This window comes from Pelodiscus sinensis, chromosome 8 (assembly GCF_052426305.1).
Source record: "Pelodiscus sinensis isolate ZL-2025 chromosome 8, ASM5242630v1, whole genome shotgun sequence".
Lineage (NCBI taxonomy): Eukaryota > Metazoa > Chordata > Testudines > Trionychidae > Pelodiscus > Pelodiscus sinensis.
The window spans coordinates 66,721,712-66,745,072 of NC_143059.1; the positions used below are offsets into that span (position 1 = coordinate 66,721,712).

Below are 23,361 nucleotides of genomic sequence, written 5' to 3' on the forward strand. Positions count from 1 at the left end.
GTCCCTTCCAGTTCTGTGTTCTATGATGCTAGTGGCTTTGGAGATTTTTATTTTGTGCATCTCCTGCCTAATAGCATACTTATCTAATATCATGTGTTTCTACATGAGGGTTGCATATCAGGGCTCTGTACTGGAAGAGTATTCAGACCCCAGGAGAGGGAGGGAGTGCTTTGCATAACTGTAGCAGATGCAGGTACTGGGGCTAAGGACTCCTAAGGGATATGTTTCTAGCCCTCCTCATCAGAGGAAAGGTCACCAAGACAAAGACCTTTCAAGTACAGTGATGCAGGAGGAAAAAAAAAGTGAGGGGCTCCTTATGTAGGATAGAAAACAGATTTTGCAGCTCTCTCACTTTCTAGCACAGGCAAAAGTTATCTTACATCTGGGATTGGGATCGATGGGCAGCAAAAAATGGACAGAATTGCACTGAAATCAACAGGAAAATGATTGTGAAGCTATTCAATGCAACGAACTAAAACAAGCTTCCCTCTCGACTGCAGGAAACAGCCCAGAATGCTGCTGCTTCTAATGAGGAAACCTTTTTTGTGGCAAGTAGTTCCAACACAACCCCCAGTTACATTACCACCAAGCGTACAGGAAGTGAAGTGGTAAAGACAGAAAAGAGTACACAAGTGCACCCTAATCTACCACTCCTTCCCCATGCCATTGGGAAAGTCCTATCATTTGAAGAGCTCTGCTTCATTTTACATATCATGTAAGCCTCACTGTAGCAAGACTGAGTTCTATTAGCAGAATATATAGCTAATTTGGAAGTTTCCTGTTTTTAAAACCAATTGTTTACATTTTTATAGCATCTTCATCCCAAGAGGTCCCAATGAGGATGATCCACTCTCTCAGGGATGAGAGAAAGTAACAGAAAATGAGTTAAATCTCAGCTGGAAGGAAAAGGTGGTGACATGTTAGGGCTGAACTTGGTTGTCTCCTAGAATTTACCAGGCCAGCAACCAAGACACTATGGTCGTCTATAAAAAGTGAATTCCTAAACTGGAGTTCTGCAATTGGCAGTCAGAAAACAGGGAGCTCCTTATGGAAAGGTGACTGAACCCCCAACTTACTGAAAAGCAAGGAATCTGGATGAAAGACACCAGAAATTTTCTAATGTATCATGTATATAAGGCAGTTATGCCTCTCTCTAGTTTTATGAGATACTGATTAGTAAATATCCATATCCATTTTGGAGAGGTAATTTTTTTCCTTTGGCAGACATTTATCATTACAATCCCAAAGTGCTGCACTTGCTGTCTACCTGCTGAAAGGCAGCAAACTTCTGAAGTGGGAAGGTTGCATGAAGCATAAGAAAAGAGAAGAGAGAGGGGACACCTATTGGCCATAGCAGTATTGCTGTCCCTCCCCAAGATCTCACTATGCTTCCTCTCTTTCCAACTTCAAGATCGTGTTGTGGAATAAGGTGGCAGTGCCAAGCCACCTACAGACCCTATGTGCCTCTTCTGTTCCCAGCATCAGGTCCCCTGCATGACAGCTCCTAGCTCTGGATCCCTTTGTGCAACTCCCCTACAGTTCTCCAGCAAGATCTCTCTCAGTAGCAGGCACAAATGCCTCTAGCCAGCTTTCATTTCTTCTCTTCCCCTTCTTCTCCCAGCCATGATCTTCATGACTTCCCATTCCTGCCTCCTAATGTGGTACCTGTTGGCAGTGCTTGTATTGCTGCTCCCGCTGCTGTGTTTCCTCACCCGGCTCAGCTTCCTCATCGGCTTTGGATCCTGTAGTCCAGGGTTTGGTAACAAGGGGAAGGTTGAGGCATAGCCATGTTCACACTCTGCACAAAAAAAATCAACAGATGGCAGAAACCAGTGAAGAAAGGTTCATGTACTTAAATCCAATGATCGAAGAAAGGAGGGCCTGAGGCCTGAAATAACCTAGCCGGGGGGAGGGGAAGGGGAGGCACATGACCAGCAACAACCAGGATGCAGGCAGAACTCTGTGACAGAAAGGGGTTAGAGCTATGTCATTATGAGAGATGGGGACTATTAACACAGTGCCAGAGGAGGAGGTTTAAACTCCTATGAGCCTGGGAAAGAGGACTCCAGATACTTGAAAACCCTGAAAGCTGATACAGTGGCCAAGATAACTTGGTTCCCTGGTCCACAGTCAAGCTGTTTGACCTGGACATTGTGTAATACAGGCATTTCCCATTGTGTTTTCAGGCTCTCTGCAACCCCAGGCCCTCCTAATCTCTCTGTGGGGAACTCCCTCCCCAATCCCCAAGAATCTTTCATGCCAATCTCCACCCCTTCCATGAAGGACTCTCCCCACCAATCATCCCCTCTGCAGAGCTCTCCAATTCCAACCCCCACATCCACTGAAGCCCTCCCTCCTATCCACAGCTCTTCAATCTCCCTCTCTAGGGATCTTTCGCCTCCCACCTCCAGAGCGCTTCCCCGCTTTATATGGGGCTCTTTCACCATAACCTCCCCTCCCCGTTCTCACCCCAATCCCACTACCTCTATGGGGAGCTATTATCCCAGCACCCTGCTATTACCTCTCTCCCTTCGCTCCAGATACTCTGCTGCCTCCAGCAGCCGTTGGATGTTGATCATCTGTATCTGCTCCATGGCCCCCAGGTAGATGGCGCAGGTGGGGGGGGGGGGGAGAGAGGGGAGCGATTTGTAGCCTCTGAACTACCACAATCCAAACTGCCACCTGAGGCAGAAGGAGCTGCCACGGGGAGCTGAGAGAGAGCTCCTTCTCTCCCCAAGATCTGGTCTCTTCACATCAATGACAGCGAGCCCAGGATATGTCTCCTCCAGGAAGGAAAGGATGGGGGAGCCACACAGTATTGGGGAGCACTCCCGTCTCCTGATGCCTCCAAGACCCAACTAGGGCAGGAATAATGTATAACTGAGAATCAAATGGCTGAATAACCCTGGTCCTACCAACACTACCTTCACGTTGCCTGCCTTCTCCCCCACACTACCCCCGTTTCTTTGCCCTGCTCCTGACCCACGCCAAGCCCTGCTTCTGCACCACACCCTGTCCGTGCCTAGCCCTGCTGCTCCAAACTCTGCCCCCTTCCCAGCCCTGCTTCTGCCCCACACCCTGCTCCGCTCCTGCCCCACACCCTGCCCCCTTCCCAGCCCTGCTCCGCTCCTGCCCCCTTTCCAGCCCTCCCCCGCTCCTGCCCCACACCCTGCCCCCTTTCCAGCCCTCCCCTGCTCCTGCCCCTCCCCTCCTTTCCAGCCCTCCCCTGCTCCTGCCCCACACCCTGCCCCCTTCCCAGCCCTGCCCCTGCCCTCCCCCGCTCCTGCCCCACACCCTGCCCCCTTCCCAGCCCTGCTCCGCTCCTGCCCCCTTTCCAGCCCTCCCCCGCTCCTGCCCCACACCCTGCCCCCTTCCCAGCCCTGCTCCGCTCCTGCCCCCTTTCCAGCCCTCCCCCGCTCCTGCCCCACACCCTGCCCCCTTTCCAGCCCTCCCCTGCTCCTGCCCCACACCCTGCCCCCTTCCCAGCCCTGCTCCGCTCCTGCCCCCTTTCCAGCCCTCCCCTGCTCCTGCCCCACACCCTGCCCCCTTTCCAGCCCTCCCCTGCTCCTGCCCCACACCCTGCCCCCTTCCCAGCCCTGCTCCGCTCCTGCCCCCTTCCCAGCCCTCCCCCGCTCCTGCCCCACACCCTGCCCCCTTCCCAGCCCTGCTCCCTAACTATCCCTCTCTACAGTTCCCTCCTAGGCTTGGTCCTACCCCGCTCCTGCCCCATGCGGTCCCTACAGCCCAGCTCCAAGCCCCGGCCCTGACCCGTCCCCTCAGCGCCCCAGAGCAGAGCCGCTCGGCGACCTCTCACAGTTTGTTTACCTCCGGCGAGCGAGCACGGGCGGGGGGAGGGGACACACGGTTGCTGCCGCCCCACTGCCGCCTGGGAAATGTAGTTCCGGCTTTCCTCCCCGCCCCTCCCTTTGCAGGAGAAGGCGCCGCGATGCATTGTGGGAAGCGTGTCTCTTCCCGCCTCACCCGTTGGGGGCAGACCCGCGCCAGGGACCGGGCGGTTTCCCCAACCGTTGGCAGGCTCCGCCCCCTGACCGGCGCTTTACTCGGGTGCCAGCGAAACGGGCCGGCGCGGACGCACCTCAGGCAGCCCCGCTCCGAGGGGCGGGAAGGTAACGGCCGCCCTGGGGCTCTCCACAGGGGTTTGCACCCTTGTGGGGGTGGCTCGAAGCACCAGCTCCCGGAGTCCTGGGACGAGGCGGGACGTCATTTCAAATAACAGAGCAGCGAGGGAGGGCTGCCTAGGCAGGGATTCTGCGGTTCATCTCCCTGGGAAACAGTGGGACCAGAGTGTGTGTGTGTGTGTACAGTGGTACCAGACTGTGAGTGTGTGTGTGTGTGTGTACAGTGGTACCAGAGTGAGTGTGTGTGTGTGTGTGTACAGTGGTTGGTGTGTGTGTGTGCGTGTGTGTGTGTACACAGTGGTACCAGAGTGAGTGTGTGTGCGTGTGTGTGTGTACACAGTGGTACCAGAGTGAGTGTGTGTGTGTGTGTACAGTGGTACCAGAGTGTGTGTGTGTGTGTGTGTGTGTGTACAGTGGTACCAGAGTGAGTGTGTGTGTGTGTGTGTACAGTGGTACCAGAGTGAGTGAGTGTGTGTGTGTGTGTGTACAGTGGTACCAGAGTGAGTGAGTGTGTGTGTGTGTGTGTGTACAGTGGTACCAGAGTGAGTGTGTGTGTGTACAGTGGTTGGTGTGTGTGTGTGTGCGTGTGTGTGTGTACACAGTGGTACCAGAGTGTGTGTGTGTGTGTGTGTACAGTGGTACCAGAGTGAGTGTGTGTGTGTACAGTGGTTGGTGTGTGCGTGCGTGTGCGTACAGTGGTACCAGAGTGAGTGTGTGTGTGTGTGTGTGTGTGTGTGTACAGTGGTTGGTGTGTGCGTGCATGTGTGTGTGTGCACAGTGGTACCAGAGTGTGTGTGTGTACAGTGGTTGGTGTGTGTGTGTGTGTACAGTGGTTGGTGTGTGTGTGTGCGCACACATTTTCCAAATCCATTGGTTTGAATTACAACAGAGAATGCAAAGGGGGGGGCAGCGCTCACTTTATTTTAGATTACAGTATTTGCACTAGGGATGTTCGATATCATTTAATTGAGTAATCATGTAACGGCACCAAATCTGAATGGTTATATGATTTTGCAGTAGTCCTGGGGGGGGGCAGCCAGTGCGCTCCTGGCCCCACTCCTGGGGAGCCCCCTGCCACCCCATGCTGCTGCCTGTCTGTCAGCATGAGGAGAGCCGAAAAACCGGCTCCCCACTCGGAGCAGCTCCCACCTGTTGCCCCGCCCACCTGTCTCTAATACATAGGAGCTGCAGGTGGCCCAACTCTCCGCAGACAGGAACTGCGCTGGCATCCCATCGAGCAGCTTGTGTCCATGGAGGGGCCAAGCTTCCCATGGGCAGGGGATGTGTCAACATAGCACCTGCCCTCTCCTTGTGCTGCTTCTGTGGGAGGCGGGGAGCAGCTCCACATGAGCAGATACGCGTGGGGAGCTGGCTTGAAAGACAGCTTCCTACATGTACTGACTCCCACCTGCCCCCCTTCATCCTCTGTGTTGCTGCCTTTCTATCAGAGGCAGTAGTGCAGACGGGGGGCACGCAGGCATTTCTGCAGGATCCGATGATTGCAGGGAGCTGGCTCTCCATGGGCACCAGCTCCTGCCTCCCCACCACCACGTATTGCCTCTAATACATAGGTAGCAAGGGGGAGTGGGTGTGGAAGTGCGTGTAGTTGTTAGCATTAACCGATAAGGGCTTATCGGTTAATCATTTGGACAACTATACATTAACATTCCTAGTTTTTACTGTAAAAACCAAAAGAAACCTTTTTTTCCCCAGTTCCTCTATTATAACTACTGTCGTGTAATTTCTACCAGGAGAATTGAATTTACAAGAGTAGAATTATAGACAAAAAACTGTATTCAAAAAATAAAAGAATGTAAAATATTAGAGCCTACAAAAATGCTCAAATGCTTTTTCAGCCAGTTGCTCAGACAAATAAGTTTGTGTATAGGAGACAATGCTGCCCACTCATTTACAGTGTCACCTGAAAGAACAGGTGTTCCTATAGCACTGTTGAAGCCAGCATCACAAAATTTTTGTGCTACATGCACTAAGGATTCATATGTCCCTTCATGCTTCACCCACCCTTCCAGAGGACGTGTGACCATGCTGATGATTGATTGTGCTTGGTATCTGTCCAAAGTAGTGCAGACCAATGCATATTCATTTTCCTCAACTGAATCAGATGCAACCAGAAGAAGGTTGATTTTCTTTTTTGATAGTTTGGTTTCTGTGGTTTCTGCATCAGAGTGTTGCTCTTTGAAGATTTCTGAAAAAATGTATCACAACTCCACCCTCTAAGATTTTGGAAGGCATCTTAGATTCTTTAGAACTCTCATATTGGTATCTCCTTTGTCTGATCTACAGTGAAAGTGTTCTTAAAATGAACAACATATGCTTCGTTACCATTGGGCTTGCCAATTTTCCTGACTGGACATCAACATCTGAGACTGCTATAACATGAAATATATGGCAGAATGCTGATAAAACAGAAAAGTAGACATACAGTTTTCCCCAAGAAGTTCAATCACAAATTTAATTAATATATTTTTTTAATGAGCACCATTAGCTTTGAAGTATGTCCTCTGGAATGATGGCTTAAGTATGAAAGGGCATACGAATATTTAGCATATCTGGCACATAAATATCTTGCAGTGCAAACTCTCAAAGTGCCATGCAAATACCTGTGCTTATTTTCAGGTGGCATTGTAAATAAGACGTGGGCAGCATTTTCTCCCATAAATATAAACAAACTTGTTTTTCTCAGTGATTGCCTGAATAAGAAGTAGGACTGAGTGGACTTCTATGCTCTAAGGTTTACATACATTGTTTTGTTTTCAAGTGGTTTTTTTTAATACATATCTACATTTCTAAGTTGCATTTTTGCAATCAGAGTCTCAGAGGATAGTTGTATTAGTCTGTGTAAAAATAAGAAGGAGTTCTGTGGCACCTTGAAGATTAAATCTATTATTCTTTAAGGTGCCACAGGAGTCCTCACTGTTTTCAAGATAAAGAGATTGCAATACAATACTTGTATGAGGTGAATTGAAAAATAATGTTACTTTTGTGTACCATTTTTACCGTGCAAATATTTGTAAGAAAAAATTATATAAAGTGTGCGCTGTACACTTTGTATTCTGTGTTGTACAGGTTGGACCTCCCTGATCCAGGGATGTAAAAGAGTAGTCAACTAATTGACTGCCAGATAAGCCTACCCAGTAAGGCTATGTCTACACTGGCGGCTTCTTGCGCAAGATTTGTGCAAGAAGTCTTGTGCAAGAAAACATCCACACTGCCATGTGCAAGCTGTGCTTCTGCGTAAGAGCGCCCATGGCAGCGTGGACACTCTCTTGTGCAAGAAAGCTCCGATGGCCATTTTAGCCATAGTGCTTTCTTGCGCAAGAAACCCCTGCAGAGTGTCCTCACTGCCTGTTAAAAAAGAGCGTAACTCTTGCGCAAGAAGCCCTCTCTTACCACGCGGTACTGTAAATCTTCTTCTGCAGTGTGGACTGCCCACCCTCTCTTGCGGAAGAAGATTTACAGTACCGCGTGGTAAGAGAGGGCTTCTTGCACAAGAGCTATGCTCTTTTTTAACAGGTGTAAGCCCTCTTGCGCAGGGGCCCTTGTGCAAGAGGGCAGTGTGGACGCTCGGCAGGGGTTTCTTGCGCAAGAAAACCCTATGGCTAAAATGACCATCAGAGCTTTCTTGCACAAGAGAGTGTCCACACTGCCATGGGCACTCTTGCGCAGCTTGCACATGGCAGTGTGGATGTTTTCTTGCGCAAGACTTTTTGCACAAGAAGCCGCCAGTGTAGACATAGCCTTACTGGGTAGTTGGGTTGACTTTGCTTTCTCTCCCCCACACTCTCTCTATATCAGAGGTAGTGGGGAGGACGGGGGGGACAGGAGCTGGTGCTGGGGGAGCCATCTTAAAAGCCGGTTCCCCCAGCACCAGCTCTGCGGTGCATGGGGTGTATGGGGATGCAGAGGCACAGTGGTCAGGGACACAACCTGAGCCAGGACTCAGCAGTCCCAGATTGTACCGGGTCCTGGACCACTTTTTTTCTGCCTTTTAAATGAAGTAAAAGCCAGGTGGGGTAGGTCTGGGACCCGGCGCAAGCTGGGACTCAGCAGCCCGGCTTGCACCGGGTCTGGGACCTACCCCTGCTGCGGCTCTGCAGTTTAAATGTAGTAGGGGAGAGGCTGACTGCATACCTAGCTCCTACTATATTTAAACTGCAGAGCCACAGCAGGGCCCTTTATCGACTAATCGCGTACTCGATACAAATTGTATCGTCTGGCACCCTTGGGACCTGACTGGTCTCGAACCAGGAAATTTGCCAGCCCAGAGGAGGTCCCCTGCCATGGCCCCTCATCTCACCAACCTTCAGCACTTCCAGCTCTGGGGGGCCTCCACTATCCCTGGCCCCAGCCAGCAACCCCGCTGAGTTGCTGACCTCACTGCTGCCAACCTAGCCAGACTGCCTGAAGAGCTTCTGCAGACTCCCACCCTATGCTGCTGCAGGTCCAAACCTGTGGGGCCAGGTACTGGCTCCGGCCCCGGTCCCTGCACAGGCTGCTGCCAGCTCCAGACCTGGTCCCGCTTCTAGGGCCTGGCGTGGGTTGCTGAGAGCACAGGCTCTCAGCCCTAGTCCCACAGCAGCCTTCAGGCTCTGGCCCCGCTTCCACTGATGATTGATTCTTCTCAAATGATGATGTCCAGTTTAGGGATGAGAAGGACTAGTCCACTATCCGATAAGCAAATGCTTTTCAGATAGTCAACAGGATAGTTGACTAGTTGCTCCCCCATATGACACAGAGGCTGCTAGGGGGAGAGGGAAAAGAGGCGGTAACTTAAAAGCAGCAGTCTCTGGGCTCCACGTGGTGCTGCTGCTTTGAAAAGTCACGTGCAGCCCGGGGCCAACTTGGGTGTCCCCAGGCTGCGCGTGGCGTTTCAAAGCGTCAGCGCCGCATGAAGCCTGGGATTAGCTGGGGACTCCTTGCAGCATTTCAAAGTGGCAGCACCACGTGGAGCCCAGGATTCCAGCCCTGGTCCCATTGCTACAGGCTGCCGGTAGCTGTCGAAGGCTCAGGCTCCAGCCTTGTGGCAGTCTGCGCATTCTGGCCCTGCTTCCGCAGGCTGCCTGGGACACCCATCCCATGCTGCCTCGGGCTGTCACTGTCACGGTCCTAGCTGCTGGGGGCTGCCGCTACCTCCGGCCCCACTACTGCTGGCTGCTGCCAGCCCCTACCCGCCCCCCTGCGGCAAGCTGCTAGGGGCTGCAGCGGGCTTCAGCCCAGCACTGCTCCTGAATGGCCCTCCTGCCACTAGGCTACCAGGGCGCTCTAATCCAGGAACATCTGTTGCCAGACCACAGAGTGCCAGTTTGGGGAGGTGCAACCTGTAATTTAAATCAGTATATTTGAAAATGTAGAGAAACACCCAAAATATTTAATAAATTTCAATTGATATTATATTTAACAGTGCAATTAAAATGGCCATTAATTGCAATTAATTTTTTAATTAATCGTGTGAGTTAACTGTGATTAATTGACAGCCCTACTTCTAGCCCTTATGAAGAAAGAGTTTGAAAATAGGTTCCCTTAAAGCTCCAAAAGGCAGAAGGCAAATAAAAATGTCCCCAACGTTATTTTTAAAACATTTGTGATTTTTAAGCAAATCTCATGATGTTGAGGAGTTTGGTGCATGAGTAGAGTTGGCAATACAGCATGCACCAAGTAAGAGACTTTCCATGCTCCCTGGAACTTATATTCTAAACAGACAAAAGGAACACAGGGTGTGAGAAGGGATGTACAGATGGGAAACCAAGACTCTGGTTCTGCAAACTGCTCTGAATGGAAAGAATGTAGGGCTCCACACAAACACAGGGTTACACTGAAATGAAGCAGCTTGCAAGGTAGAGGCTTATGTGGTATGTCACACAAGGTGCTCTGTTAGAGCCAGGAACTAAATACAGTTCTTCTAGTGCATTGGGAATTTTAACTAAGAATCACCAAATCATTTCACATAGGGCACATGACAAACACCTGACAGGAGTGACTTTCAGGCAACTCTAACTCAGCCCTTAAATATACTCCAAGGCTGTGTCTAGACTGCATCCCTTTTCCGTAAAAGGGATGCAAATTAGACACATCCCAATTGCAAATGAAACAGGGATTTAAATCCCCCCCGCTTCATTTGCAATTGCGATGTGTCTAATTTGCATCCATTTTACAGAAAAGGGATGCAGTCTAGACACAGCCCAAGTGTTCCACTTTAGTAGGCTAACAGCTATGATGCCACTAAAGAAGAGAGTATAAGCGTTGAAAAATACTACTACATCAGAATTGTAACACTTTATATCAGCTTTGTACAGCTCTGAAATAATACAAGGTACAAGCTAATAAAGAATTAGGCTTAGAACATCTAATTTAGTATTTTATAAGAGGAAGTTACATCTCAACCAAAGATGCAGGACCATTTAGAGTTGTTTTTTGGGTGGTGGAGGTTGTGTTTTTTAATAGTCCTTTTCATTGTACCTTTCACCTTCCCTGCTACTTAACTATGGAACAGGTTTAGCACTCGTGCCTGTGAGTCAGATTATCGGGGTTCTAGTTGCAATTTTGATAAATCTAGCTTGATACACGATGTTGACAAACTGGTTGCTGTTTCCCTCATTCCCATTTGCAAAATAGGGAAAGGGGCCCTTACCTACCTCGCAGAGCTGTGACCAGCTTAGTTCTTTGGTATGTGTAAAGTGCTTTGAGATACAGGTATAAAAAGTGCAACAGAAGAGCAAAGTAGCACTACATAATGATATCACAGTATTTTGTACATTTGAAGAGCTATACATTTGCTAAGTAGCAGCAGTGTTAAACCACTGAGGGAATCACTGCTGTACAGGCTCTGCTTCCCATTCTCTTTTATACTCTGTATCCTTAATATATTATATATATTTAGTGTTCCCTGTTTTTCAAACAGTGTCAAATGGTCACGGTAAGTGTGCAAGACTTGAAACTCTGTCAGTATCTTTTAAGATTAGTATGGTGGAGTTTGAAACCTGCCAATGACTGTGTGATGCCAGGCTTAGAAGTTGAACAAAGACCCAAAATGAGAGACATGATACAGAGCAGATGCAGATTGCCAACTCCAAAGGCCCAGAAGTCATCACTCTGACAGTCCCCCCCCACTCTCTCCAGTTACAATGGACTAAAAATCATGTTGATTTTTTAAAAACAGGGCCTCTTTTTGTTTTCTGATTTCTAAGCCTTTAAGATGCATATAGATTACATTTTCAAGCATTTCTCCACAATCATGGGGGCTACAAACTTATTTAACCTGAACATTGACTGCAGCCTGAGAGTGATAAGCTAGTATTATGAATACTAATCACTTAAATTAACCTAAAAGAAAGACTGCAGAAGGTCTGTGCCTGGTAAAAGGTAAATTTGGGGCTAAAAACACAGGCTATCCCTCAGAATGAGGAGCATTCAAGAAGTATGCAAGCTATGTTATGGCAGCAGTAAAAGAATATTTCATCTGTCATCTCAAGTCCTACTGTGGGTAGGGGTCAGACAGCAAAATGCCTGATTTGTACATGATGGAGACAAATGTGGCTGGGAAATGAATGGCATGAGGCAGCTTCCTTGAGAGGGTTGAGCTGCTTGATGTCATTCAATGATGCTAACTAAAAATCCAAAGTCAAATTAAAATGTAGTCACGCAATACACATGCAAAACTAGGGAGGGGAAGAGGAAAGAGTATTTTAGGGGACAGTAAGATCATTTAATTTAGTGGCTCACGATGATCTGTAAATTCAGTTGTCTAGTTATATGTGCTTGCTGCTTGGTATCTTTGGCAGCTGGGATTCACTTTCATTGTGTTCTGCAGCTTCACACTTTAGAAAGGAGGTTTTCCATTTATTAAATGGCACCTCAGCAGCCCTCCATTTCCAGCCTTAATAATGTTAATCTTTCTGATGGTCTTTTTCCTCCTTCTTCACAACAGTTTGACTCCAAAAAGAAATCTGCAGTGCAGGAGTCAATTAACATGTACATCTGAAATGCTGCCTTACTATTTTAACCAAGTAGACTAGATTTGGTTTATAGTAAAAATATTTAATATTTTGTACTAATATAGCACATTCCATGAGGCAATCTCTTAGTGCTTAACAATAAGTAATTAAGCTTCACAAGAACCCATGGCTTTAGATTTTTGTCTCCCATTTTACAGATGGGTAAACTGAGGCACAGAAGGATTACATGATTTACTCAAGATCACACACTTATCCTTGGCTCTAACCACCAGACCATAAGCCCTAGAAAACAGTACTTTTGAAGCCTGTAATAAATCTTAAACATGGTCTCTTATTTTTTGGTTAAAATCAGTTAGTGTTCCATCCCTATCCTGAATGTTTTTTATTTTATTAACCCCTTTTCTCACAATAGGTATTGCAATCTCCAAAAAGATCACAGGAATAGCGATACTATATATGTATAGTTCTCATTCGCCACAGTGGACTGTGACGGGACGTCTGCCCTGCACTGGGCCTTTTATGTGTTAAAACCCAGCGTTGGAGCTGGGCTGGTATGAGGCAATTAGGGCCCAGCTGAGGGCAGTATAAATAAGGCAAGCTCCCAGGCTGCAGGGCCTGAAGCAAGGCCTAAGTGGACTAAGGCTGCAGAGAAGCAGCCAGGGTAGTCAAAGGCAGCAGTTCCACACTCCTTTGCCAATGATGAGTGGCCATTTCAGGCTGCAGTTTGCCCCTGAGGTAAGGGGCTAAATGAACACTGGCTGTGGGTCACTGAGGCCAGGACGACATAGGGGTTGGCAGTTCCCAGAGGGGGAGGACCCCAGTGTGCAGAGACATGGAGAGACACCAACCAGAAAGGGGCACTCTAGCACCAGGAAGCTAATTCCCAGAGTGACCAGCCGGAGGTGCCCTGGTGGTGAGTCACACCATGTTATGCTGACATACAACAACTTTCCTCTTGTATTTTAACAATACATATTCTACTGCGGTAAAGGGGCATTATTTGGAGCTCCTAATAATTCTCTGCAATTTTTAATCCTGCCTTTGGAGTATTATATTATCATCACCATTCTTGTGACTAAGGAGGAATGAACATGATCCAGGGGGTTGCCAGTGATCAGTAAAGCCTGAACACACAATGTTTGAAGAACCTGCTCTGTAGCACTTCTAGGTCGTAGTAGCCTGTGGGACAAGGGGCTAGCATGAAACTAACATCCAGTTCTCCTGTGTGCCAATGAAGACCCTACCTACAAAATCACTACACTTTTATTGGTGGTTTTAAACACTGAATGAGGCAGAACTTCTCTCACGATTGGTGAATTTTTCAAGTACAGCATGCCACCCTGCATCCCTTTATTTGTTGCAGTGCATTCAATAAAGGACTTATGGTACACTTAAAATATAGTTTGTGTTTCCACTCTTTAACATTCTCTTGCAAAGTATGACAAATACCTTCACCTACACCAGATCTGTTTGAACCCTATCTGAAGAGGATTGTGTCTCTGGGTTACACTACTTGTTGCGCCTTGTCCCTCCAATAGCTTATAGCCGTTTACCAATGCTGTTTGACCTAAACATGAGATCCTTTCATTCTGTACAGCTTGACTGGAAAAGGCCGAATGGCTCAGCTCCTCAAAAAATGTGTTTCTGTGGAATTAGGAGCCTAAATAATTGTGAGGATCCAGAACAAAGTTTCAACAGGACATCTCATTGCAAGTCAGCAGGAAAAAAAACCCGTAAAACCAGATAAGCTGTGTCTAGACTGGCAAGTTTTTCCGCAAAAGCAATTGCTTTTGCGGAAAAACTTGCCAGCTGTCTACACTGGCCGCTTGAATTTCCGCAAGAACACTGACTTCCTACTGTCTGAAATCAGTGCTTCTTGCGGAAATACTATGCTGCTCCCGTTCGGGCAAAAGTCCTTTTGCGCAAAGCTTTTGCGCAAAAGGGCCAGTGTAGACAGCTCAGGTTTGTTTTGCACAAAAAAACCCCGATAGCGAAAATTACGATCAGGACTTTTTTGCGCAAAAGCGCATCTAGATTGGCACGGATGCTTTTCTGCAAAAGCACTTTTTGCAGAAAAGCGTCCGTGCCAATCTAGACGCTCTTTTCCGCAAATGCTTATAACGGAAAACTTTTCCATTAAAAGCATTTGCGGAAAATTATGCCAGTCTAGACGTAGCCATAGGCTTTTCAGCCATCGCTTTCAAGTAGATTGGAGAAGGATGATTTGTTTTTCTTGGCTTTGAGATTTGCACTCCTCCACAGGTTATTCTAATCCAGTGGTCACCAAATAGTAGATCAGGATCTACTGGTAGATCTTGGTGCCTCTGATAGCTTCCTGGTCAAAGCAGTCAGGATCACCTATCAAGCACTGACACTTCAGTTGCCCCTCCACCCAATGTCATGCTGCTCCTGCTCTCTGCCTTGGAGCTGCCCCTCTGGAAGCCTTCTGTTTGCTGTGCAGGGTGTGGGAGGGAGAAGGGGGGGGTGCTGATGTTAGGGTATCCCTTCCCCCCCCCACTTCTGTACCCTATCTCCACACAGAGAAAAGGGGATGGAGGGAGCTTGGCAATGCAAATCTTTATCACTCTCACACACTGGCTACATCTACACTGCAGGCTTCTTGCACAAGAACTGTTTTGCGCAAGAGCATCCATGGCAGTGTGGACGCTCTCTTGAGCAAGAAAGCTCTGATGGCCATTTTAGACATAGGGGTTTCTTGCGCAAAAAACTCCTGTTGCCCGTCCACACTGTCTTCTTGCACAAGAGCTCTTGAGCAAGAGGGCTTATTCCTCACGGGGAGAGGAATAACTCTTACGCAAGAAGCCCTCATTTCTGACGCTTTACTGTAAATTTACTTGTGCAAGAACGCACATGCAGTGTAGACACTCCGCAAGTTTTTGCGCAAGAACACCTATTCTTGCGCAAAAAGCCTGCAGTGTAGACGTAGCCTATGTGTATCTGTCATTCTCACAAACACACATTATTTCATGCTCATCTCTCGACTAGGGATGTTAACTGACGATTCATTTACTATTTGAGTAATGCTTCCGCATTCCTCCTTTGTACATTTAAAGTACCACTGACTCCAGGCTGCAGCAGCCATGCCAGCTTTGAAATGTACAAGTCCCCAGCGGGGCATCTTGTGCATTCCAAAACAGAAGCGCCCTCATGGAGCCTGGAGCCTCATGCTGTGCTGCCACTTTGAAATGCCCCACAGATCATGGCATTTCCGCAGAACCAGGGATCAGCTGGGGGGGGGTTCCCAGCTAACCCCAGGCTCCACGCAGCACTGCCTCTTTGAAACTCCGTGGTGGTGTTTCAAAGTGGAGCGCCGCACAGCTGAGCTTGGGATCAGCTGTGCAGTGCTGCCCCTTTGAATTGCCATCTTGGTGATTCAAAACAGTTCCATACAGAGCTGACCCTGGGCTTCATACAATGCTACCCCTTTGAAACATCACAGCAGCATTTCAAAGGGGGCAGTGTTGCACAGAGCCCGAGCTCAGCTGTGTGGCGCTGCCACTTTGAAGCACCGCCTCTTCCCTCCCCCCCACGTTTGCTTCCTCTGCCTAATAAGGAAAAGGGTGGGGTGAGTCGACTATTCCTTAACATCCTTACTCTCAACCCAACACATATATGAGGGGTGGTTGTTACTTCTTTTACTCCTTGCAAAGTGTGGCATTTTTGACTGATCTATGCATTTCATAACTTTCATTTCTCTCGTATGCTTAAATTTAATTCTTTGGTTAGTGAGTTCTAATCTGTCATGGTCGGAGTAATTATCCCTATCATAATTGCTGCTCCTGGAAGTGGCTGGCATCTCCCTACAGCCCCTGAGACAGGCAGAGCAGGGGCTCTCCACATGCTGTCCTTGTCTGCAGACACCACTCCTTCAGTTCCAGGTGTCAAACTTGTAAAGGAAACCAAGTTCTGCAGCTTCTCTCTCAAGTTGGCTTTTGAAATTGCTTTGTAATTTGTGATTTGTGTCCATTAATCCTTCGTCGTAGAGACTTTCCAGTTTGCCCACATACATGGGAGAGGGGCATTGCTGGAACTTGATGCCATACATCACATTGGTAAGTGTGCAGTTATATGAGCCTCTGATGTGGTCACTTATGTAGTTAGATCTTGTGATGATGTCGCTCGTATAGATGTGTGGACAGTTGGCACCAGAGTTGATTTCAGGTGGGTGTTCCTGGATAAGTCTGATGGAGGTGTGATGTGTGATTGCTGGAAAGAATTTGCTTCAGTTTAGGGGGTTGTCTGTAGGCAATAATTGGCCTGTCTCCCACGGCCTGTGGGAGTGAAGGGTAATTTTCCAGGATAATTTGTAGATTGTTAATAATAATGCACTGGAGGGGTTTAAATTGGGGGATGTAGGTGGTGATGACCTGTGGTGTTCTGTTGTTTCCTTTGTTGGGCCTATCTTGAAGAAGCTGATGCCTGGGTACTTGTCTAGCTCTGTCAATCTGGTTTTTTCATTTCCCTGGGTGGATATTTAAGTTTTAAGAATGCCTTATAGAGATTGTGTAGATGTTTGTCTCGGTCTGTGGGATTGGAGCAAATCCGGTTGTAACGTAGGGCTTGGCTGTAAACAACTGAATGGGAAATGTGCCTTGGGTTATGTCTAGACTGCAAAGATAAATCAGAAAAAGAAACACAATTTGCAGTATGCAAATTGTATATCTTTTTCCATTTTACTTCTGAAAGAGGCTTTTCCTAAATTTGGCCTGTGTACAAAGGGCCAAATTTCGGGAAAACCCCCTCTTTTGGAACATCCCATCCTTCCTCGTAAAGTGAGGTTTATAGGGATGCCGACAAAATGCATCTGTTTTTCCGGAAAAGCAGACGCATTACTTGGATGCATTACTTGGATGAGGATACCTCGGAAAAGTTCTGGAGTCTAGACGTACCCTTGGATGGAAGCTAGAGGCACATCGGTAAATATAATGGTCAGTAGGTTTCCAGTATAAGGTGATGGAAATGTAGTTCTCATTTAATTGTACTGTAGTGTCAAGGACGTGGATCTCTCGTGTGGACTGGTCTAGGTTAAGATTGATGGAGGGGTGAAAGTTGTTGAAATTCCTGTGGAATTCTTCATTGTCTCCTTCCCATGGGTCCATATGATGAAAATGTCAATGTAGTGTAAGTGGAGTAAGGGTGCTGGGCGAGAGCTGAGGAAGTCAGCAATAAAAATGTTGGCATAGTGTGGGGCCATGCGGGTGCTCATAGCTGTGCTGCTGACTTGAAAATATAAAATTTCCCCAAATTGGAAATAGTTGTGGGTGAGGACAAAGTCACAGAACTCTGTAACCAGGTGAGAAGTACCATTGAGAAGTATAATAAATTTGCAGTGGACTTCTTGTTTTAGTCATAAGTTTTGATCTTTGAATGCCCTGTTGTATTTCTCCTGCTGTAGTCTTGTGAACTTTGTTAGTAGGCCCAGGCAGAATGAGGAACAATAATCCAAGCTGGAGGTGACCAATGCATAAATCACTGGGCCAGATCAAAATCTGGGTGGAATGGATGGAGGCTTCTTGCTACCTGGATGTAACAAGAGCTCTCTACTACTTGATTGACTGTATTGCTCTAAAAGACCACATTACTTGCCCTTGTTCCATATGTAAAGCTCTCATTGACTAAATGGGAGTTGTGCACACAGAGAAGTTAAAAAAAATCTTTTTTTTTTCTAAATACAAACTTTGCAATATCTGTACCTCTCTATAGTAAAAAGAGTAACAGCCCAATAGCAGGAGTTGCATTACAATATGCTGTTGACTCACCATCAGAGATCAGTTTTCCTCTACCTTAGAAATTACTGTTCAATAGCTAGTGACAATTTTAAGGTCACTTGTTAGCCATTTCGAGCATGCAGGGGCAGTAAACATAGCTAGCAACTGAAAGCCAGGTTTCTAATAAGTTTGTAGTTATATTCTGCCAGAGGATAAAGTCAGATGTCCCATGAATGAATACCGCTGCTAAGCATTCCGACAAGAACATAAGTGCAAATGAACAATTTTTGGGGACACTAAAGCCTTTGAAAATGAGCTGGGCAACAGGTGGCCATTTGTATAATAAGCATAGTACATACTGTATGTGCTGTACCTATTACATATGTGGATATTACATCAAATGAGATCACTGCATGCTTGTGTGACTCATTGACAACAGTCCCATGTGTACATGCTAATGCAGATCTGGACCCATGCTGTTTAACAGAGATTTTAATTCACTCTGCATCCTTCTAACAGTCTTTTTATTTCCTCAGTCCTTCAGCCACTCTTGGATACTGCAATTTATTGTCAGTTGTCATTGTCTTTAACATAGAATTTCCAGAGTTTTCAATATGCCAACAGGATTGCACTCAGTAGACTTTGATTTCTGAAAATAGACATTGACATTCCACAGGAGATTTCTGCCCCTTTCAAACCAGGGTTAACTTTCTAGGAACAGGTCATCTTGAAACCCATACCAAGATGTGTTGGTCCTGAGTTTTTGGTGGTTGTGTAGTAAGAATTATGTCAAACAGCCAATCAGCAGTGCAACTCATTTCCCAAATCCCAGTTGGAAAAATAACAGCTCAGTTATATTCACTAGATCAAATAGCAGTGTTTTAAATGAAGAAACAGATCTTTTTAATGAAGCACACCCAGAATAGCACACCCAGAAGTAGCTGTCTCATGCACAGATTGTTTGTGAAGAGTTAAGATCTCCAATAAAGTAAAGCGAATTTAACCATTGAAAGGTGATGACAGGTGCTGGACTGTGGGGTTCTCTGATGAGCCCTAGGATGTGTGCAACTCAGGTACTGGGGATACCAACATCTCAACACTGTTCCAAGGACTCCTCATCTCTGACCTGGAAGAATAATCAGTAGGAATAAATGGGCAGTACAGTTTCCACGTGGCCCATTCGATCCTTGACTTTTCTTATTAATTACAGCCATGGTGATAGTGTCTGGGGGGAACTGCAAAGAAACTATCAGCTCATTTCTCATAAGCCACTGAACTGCTACTGCACTACCAACTTGATTGAGAAAGCTGCCCTACAAATGAAAGGCTCCATATCCATGAATTATTAATTCCCTGCGAAGAAAGTTTGTGACAGTGTTTAAAATCCATGTAATGATTAGTTAAGCACCAATTAGCTTAGTATGTCAGGCAGGGTCTGAGAGCACATATTTTGACAGAGAAGAATAACTGGCAAACTTGATCTTGCTATTGCTGAGGTCATCTTCCTGGCTCCCTGCTATGAACACTGCCCCTTATTTAACTCTCTCCATTGGCTTCCCTTCTTCCACTGTAGACACAAACTTCTTGTCCTTGTCTTATTACTTTCAGAGTCTTTCACAATTTAGTAGTTTTTATTTGCCTTGCTATCTTTGTTTGAGGTTAACTCCTGCCCTTCATTCTACCCATGATGCCAGCCTCCATCACCCACCTCTGCACCTCTCCCACAAGCATTATCATCATCCTTTCTCCCATTTCACATGAGGAATATTCCCTGCAAAATCTATAAAGCCACAACCTTCCCCTCCAAGTTACTTCTCAAAATGCACCTCTGAAAATGCATAGAGACAACTGCTACTCACTTAACAGGCATGTGGTAAGTTGTGATTACTGCTCCTGACTGCCTAAGAATTCTTATGACTTTTTGTTATCCCAACTCCTTCACTCACTCTGGTCTGATTGTCTTATCTATCTGCTATACCTATCTTTTAGTGTGGGGATTCTTTGGGGCAGGACCTGTCACTCTCTTTATTTGTACAGCACCTAGCACAATAGGGCTATACTCTGGTTGTCCTCTAGAGGCTAGCATAATATAAAAGTTAATAACAATCTGATATAAAATAAGTAGGAGAGGCATCAGCACAATGCAGGAAAGACGAAGACATGTTGATGTTCATTACTTTGAAATTTGAGGCAGTAGCCATCATTAGCATCATACTTTCTGCACTTTTCACCATTGCTATTGTTAGTTGGTGGTAAAGTCTGTGAAGATAAATGAGCAGACATCACTGATGTCTTTGTCAGCTGGTTAGCAAAGGGTGCACAGAGTAATAGTTCCTGCTTTGGCAGGCTAAAGGGCATAGGATCATTTTGGTGCAATAATCTTGAGTTGAGACAATAAATCTTTGTTCAGTAAGAATGAGAATATACTGTTAGATACATCTCTTTCCTCTATATTCCTTCTTTACTATACGGGGCCTATAAGATGAGAGATCATCTCCTAATTCTGGTAGCCTTTTTCTTTGTTTGAGAGCAGCATATTAACTGCGCAATCCAGCTGTTTTATGACAGTCGTATTTTGAACTGCAAATAGAATACACTATGAGCTTGATGCCGTTCTTGAATAATGAATCATTTGTTAAAATGGAGTTTACACCTGAAATTTAGATATTCTAAATGTAAAAAATGGAAAGCAGTTTTGCAAAATTGCCAATTGCTGGTAGAAATATTTTTATCATTTTAATATTATTGAAAATATAAATGAAAATATTTTTTTCCTTTGGTGGTTGGTTTGTGTTTGGTTTTGTCTGGATATAATTATTCCCTTTCAGGTTTTCTCCAACCTAAGTTCTACAGTTTTGTGTCAATCTGGCACCTGAGAGTGTGAAACTGACCAGTCCATTTTCATGTTCCCAGCTGACTAAAATGCAGAAATTAAACAAGGAAATTGATAAGAATTACAAAAATGGGAAGGGGGGAAAGAGGAAAATAAAAACAAAAAACACTACAACCACAATGTGTCATGAGCTACAAGAGTAAGGAAATCTGTGTTTTAAAAATATGTAATTTTGCAGTGTCCCTTTAAGACTAGATCCTGTGGTTTTGTAGTTGTTTTTTTAAAAAGCAGCAGTAGCAGATTTGATTCCCATAGTAAGGTTTTTAATATTCAGAAACGGTTCTTGCAAAGTAACATCTAGATTTGCTGTACTCGATACATAGATTGTTTATATGTTCAGATGTTTTGTCACTTGTAGAGACATATTGCAAAATAATTATTGAGATGTAAGGAAATAAGTGATGTAGCTCTTTAAAATATGAATATGCATTTTGTTATTATTAGTAAAACCATATTTTAGTACTTAGAGGCTTCAGTTTTCAATGGATGCCCCCTGTGACTTTGATAGAAAGGCAGTTTCTCTGAAACATGATCGCTTTATTTTACATCTTATATGGAGATACCTGTGCTTACTAAGCAAGGGTATTCTATATTAAAAACTGCATGGCAAATATTCAACTACTCAATGACAACGACTCCTCATAAGAATTGTCTTTTCAATGAAGATATATGGTAATTAATTTGTATAGTGCCATTCATAAGCATTGAAACGGGTTTCACACAATTAAAACAAACAGCACAGCAGAGAACTGCAAGCATTTTGTAAAGCGTAGGGGAGACTTTAGGTCTAATTCTTAAAGTGGTCATGGCCCGAGTTACCATTGTGTGTGGGGGAGTATTTTAACTAGGATTCCAGGCTCTACTTTAGGCAGCCGGAAACTAGGTTTGGTTTTTTTTGCCAATTAATAACTTAGAAATTAACTACCCAAAGTGTTGGAGCATAAGCTTTCGTGGGCATTATGCATCTGACGTCTCATGCATCTGACGAAGTGGGTCTTTGCCCACGAAAGCTTATGTTTCAGCACTTCGGTTAGTCTATAAGGTGCCACAGGACTCCTCACCGCTTTTGCAGATTCAGACTAACACGGCTACACCTCTGATACTTAGAAATTAACTGACAGGAGTACCTATCTAATTCCTATTATAAAGAAAGGAAAATATATGCAAACACCAATTAAAGCCATATGTTCATATGTAAGTTTAAAACAATCAGGAGATGATACAGCAAGATATTCCCAAGCCTTTAGATATCAGTTTTGAGCCTTACTACAGATATCAAAAACCTAATTTATTTTGTACACTATCTGTAGTATATATAAATAAAAATAAAATCTGCTTACTTTTTCTAACAGACACCTCTGTCACTACCATTATCTACTCTATTTTAGTAATTTTTTTCATTCCACTAAAAGCATATTTACTTAACTTTAACCTACATGATTAAGATTTTTCTTTTTTTGAGAATGTAAATGTATTTAATTCTTTTGACACGTATATTTATCACAATCCTATATGGAACTCACTAACATTTGATTCCATCACTGCTCTTAGTATCAGACTTGGAACCACATTTACTTTTGCATGAATTTTAAGTTATTTTACAGATATGCTGTATGTATACAGTTTGAAAATAAGTAACTATTTGCACAGTGTCTATAGTTGTATGGTTACTAGCTAATTTTTTTTTTTTTAACTGGCAGGGCTAAGGTGAGTACGAGCTACATTTATATTCTAGAATGACACTTATTTGATGGTAACGTTTTAAATAATGAATTACAAAGCACAATAATGGTTATAACAGTAAGAATATTTACTCCATCCAGGTTAGATTTGGTATTTTAGAACTCACTATTCAAAGGGCACTACCAAATAACTACAATGCAGGTATGTGTAAGTAAAAGGGGAGAGAGAATGAGGGAAGATCATTTTGTGTTTGTCTCTACTACTGTCTCTTTAAGCTGAGCTTTCAGGAGTCTGAAAGCTCTCAGTATGACACCCCTCCTCCACAGCACATACTTCTGAGGCCGAGGCACGACCCGCGCAGACGCTCTCTCTTCCCTTCTAAGCGGGACTGGGAACACTGAGGGGGAAACCGACTCTGCACAGCAGATCAGAAGGCGGACTCCTGGACCCGATCGGCTTGGGTAGCAGCAGCTCCATTGATGGGTGGAGGGTCAGGGCAGGTGCCTGCAGCAAAACCGGGCTTTTTTTTTGGAGGGGGGGGATCATCTCCCTCTTCCTGCAAATTTCATCCAAATGTTGTAGGAAACTCGGGGAAGGTGAGCAGGTGCCCTCTCTATCCTCGCTAAAGGGTGCTTCTTATGATATCTGACAAGATAAAGGAAAACAATCCCAGCAGGTGGATGCTAGCAAAAGAGCTCCCAGTCCCATTTTTCTCTCTGAAAAAATTCATAACCAATTCAGTCTCTCTCTAAAATACATCTAACGGAAATACAAGAGCAAAGTGCATTCGAGGAAGAAAAGCCATTTGTACACACGGGGCATAAACATGATTTGTTGCAGAAGTAGCAATTCTTCCTTGTTTTGTACTAACCTAAAGATCCAATTACATATTGATGGTCCTAAGCGCCGTACAGAATACACTTCAGGCCTGGGATACACTTCAG

General features: G+C 45.4%; 1 protein-coding gene across 9 annotated transcripts in view; it reads right to left on the reverse strand.

Annotated features, from left to right (window-relative positions):
* MXI1 (MAX interactor 1, dimerization protein) overlaps window positions 1–23,361 on the reverse strand; it is a 158,194-nt gene that overhangs the window by 80,110 nt on the left and 54,723 nt on the right. For 5 of the 9 annotated variants that reach the window (XM_089780217.1, XM_089780219.1, XM_089780218.1 and 2 more), the window contains one exon: window positions 1,666–1,798. In XM_089780217.1, the coding sequence (XP_089636343.1) occupies window positions 1,666–1,798 (133 nt within the window). Of the gene's footprint in view, window positions 1–1,665; window positions 1,799–2,521; window positions 3,107–3,768; window positions 3,786–3,825; window positions 3,968–23,361 lie in introns of those variants that run through there. The other 4 variants (XM_089780220.1, XM_089780221.1, XM_025190690.3 and 1 more) reach the window with 4 other exon arrangements.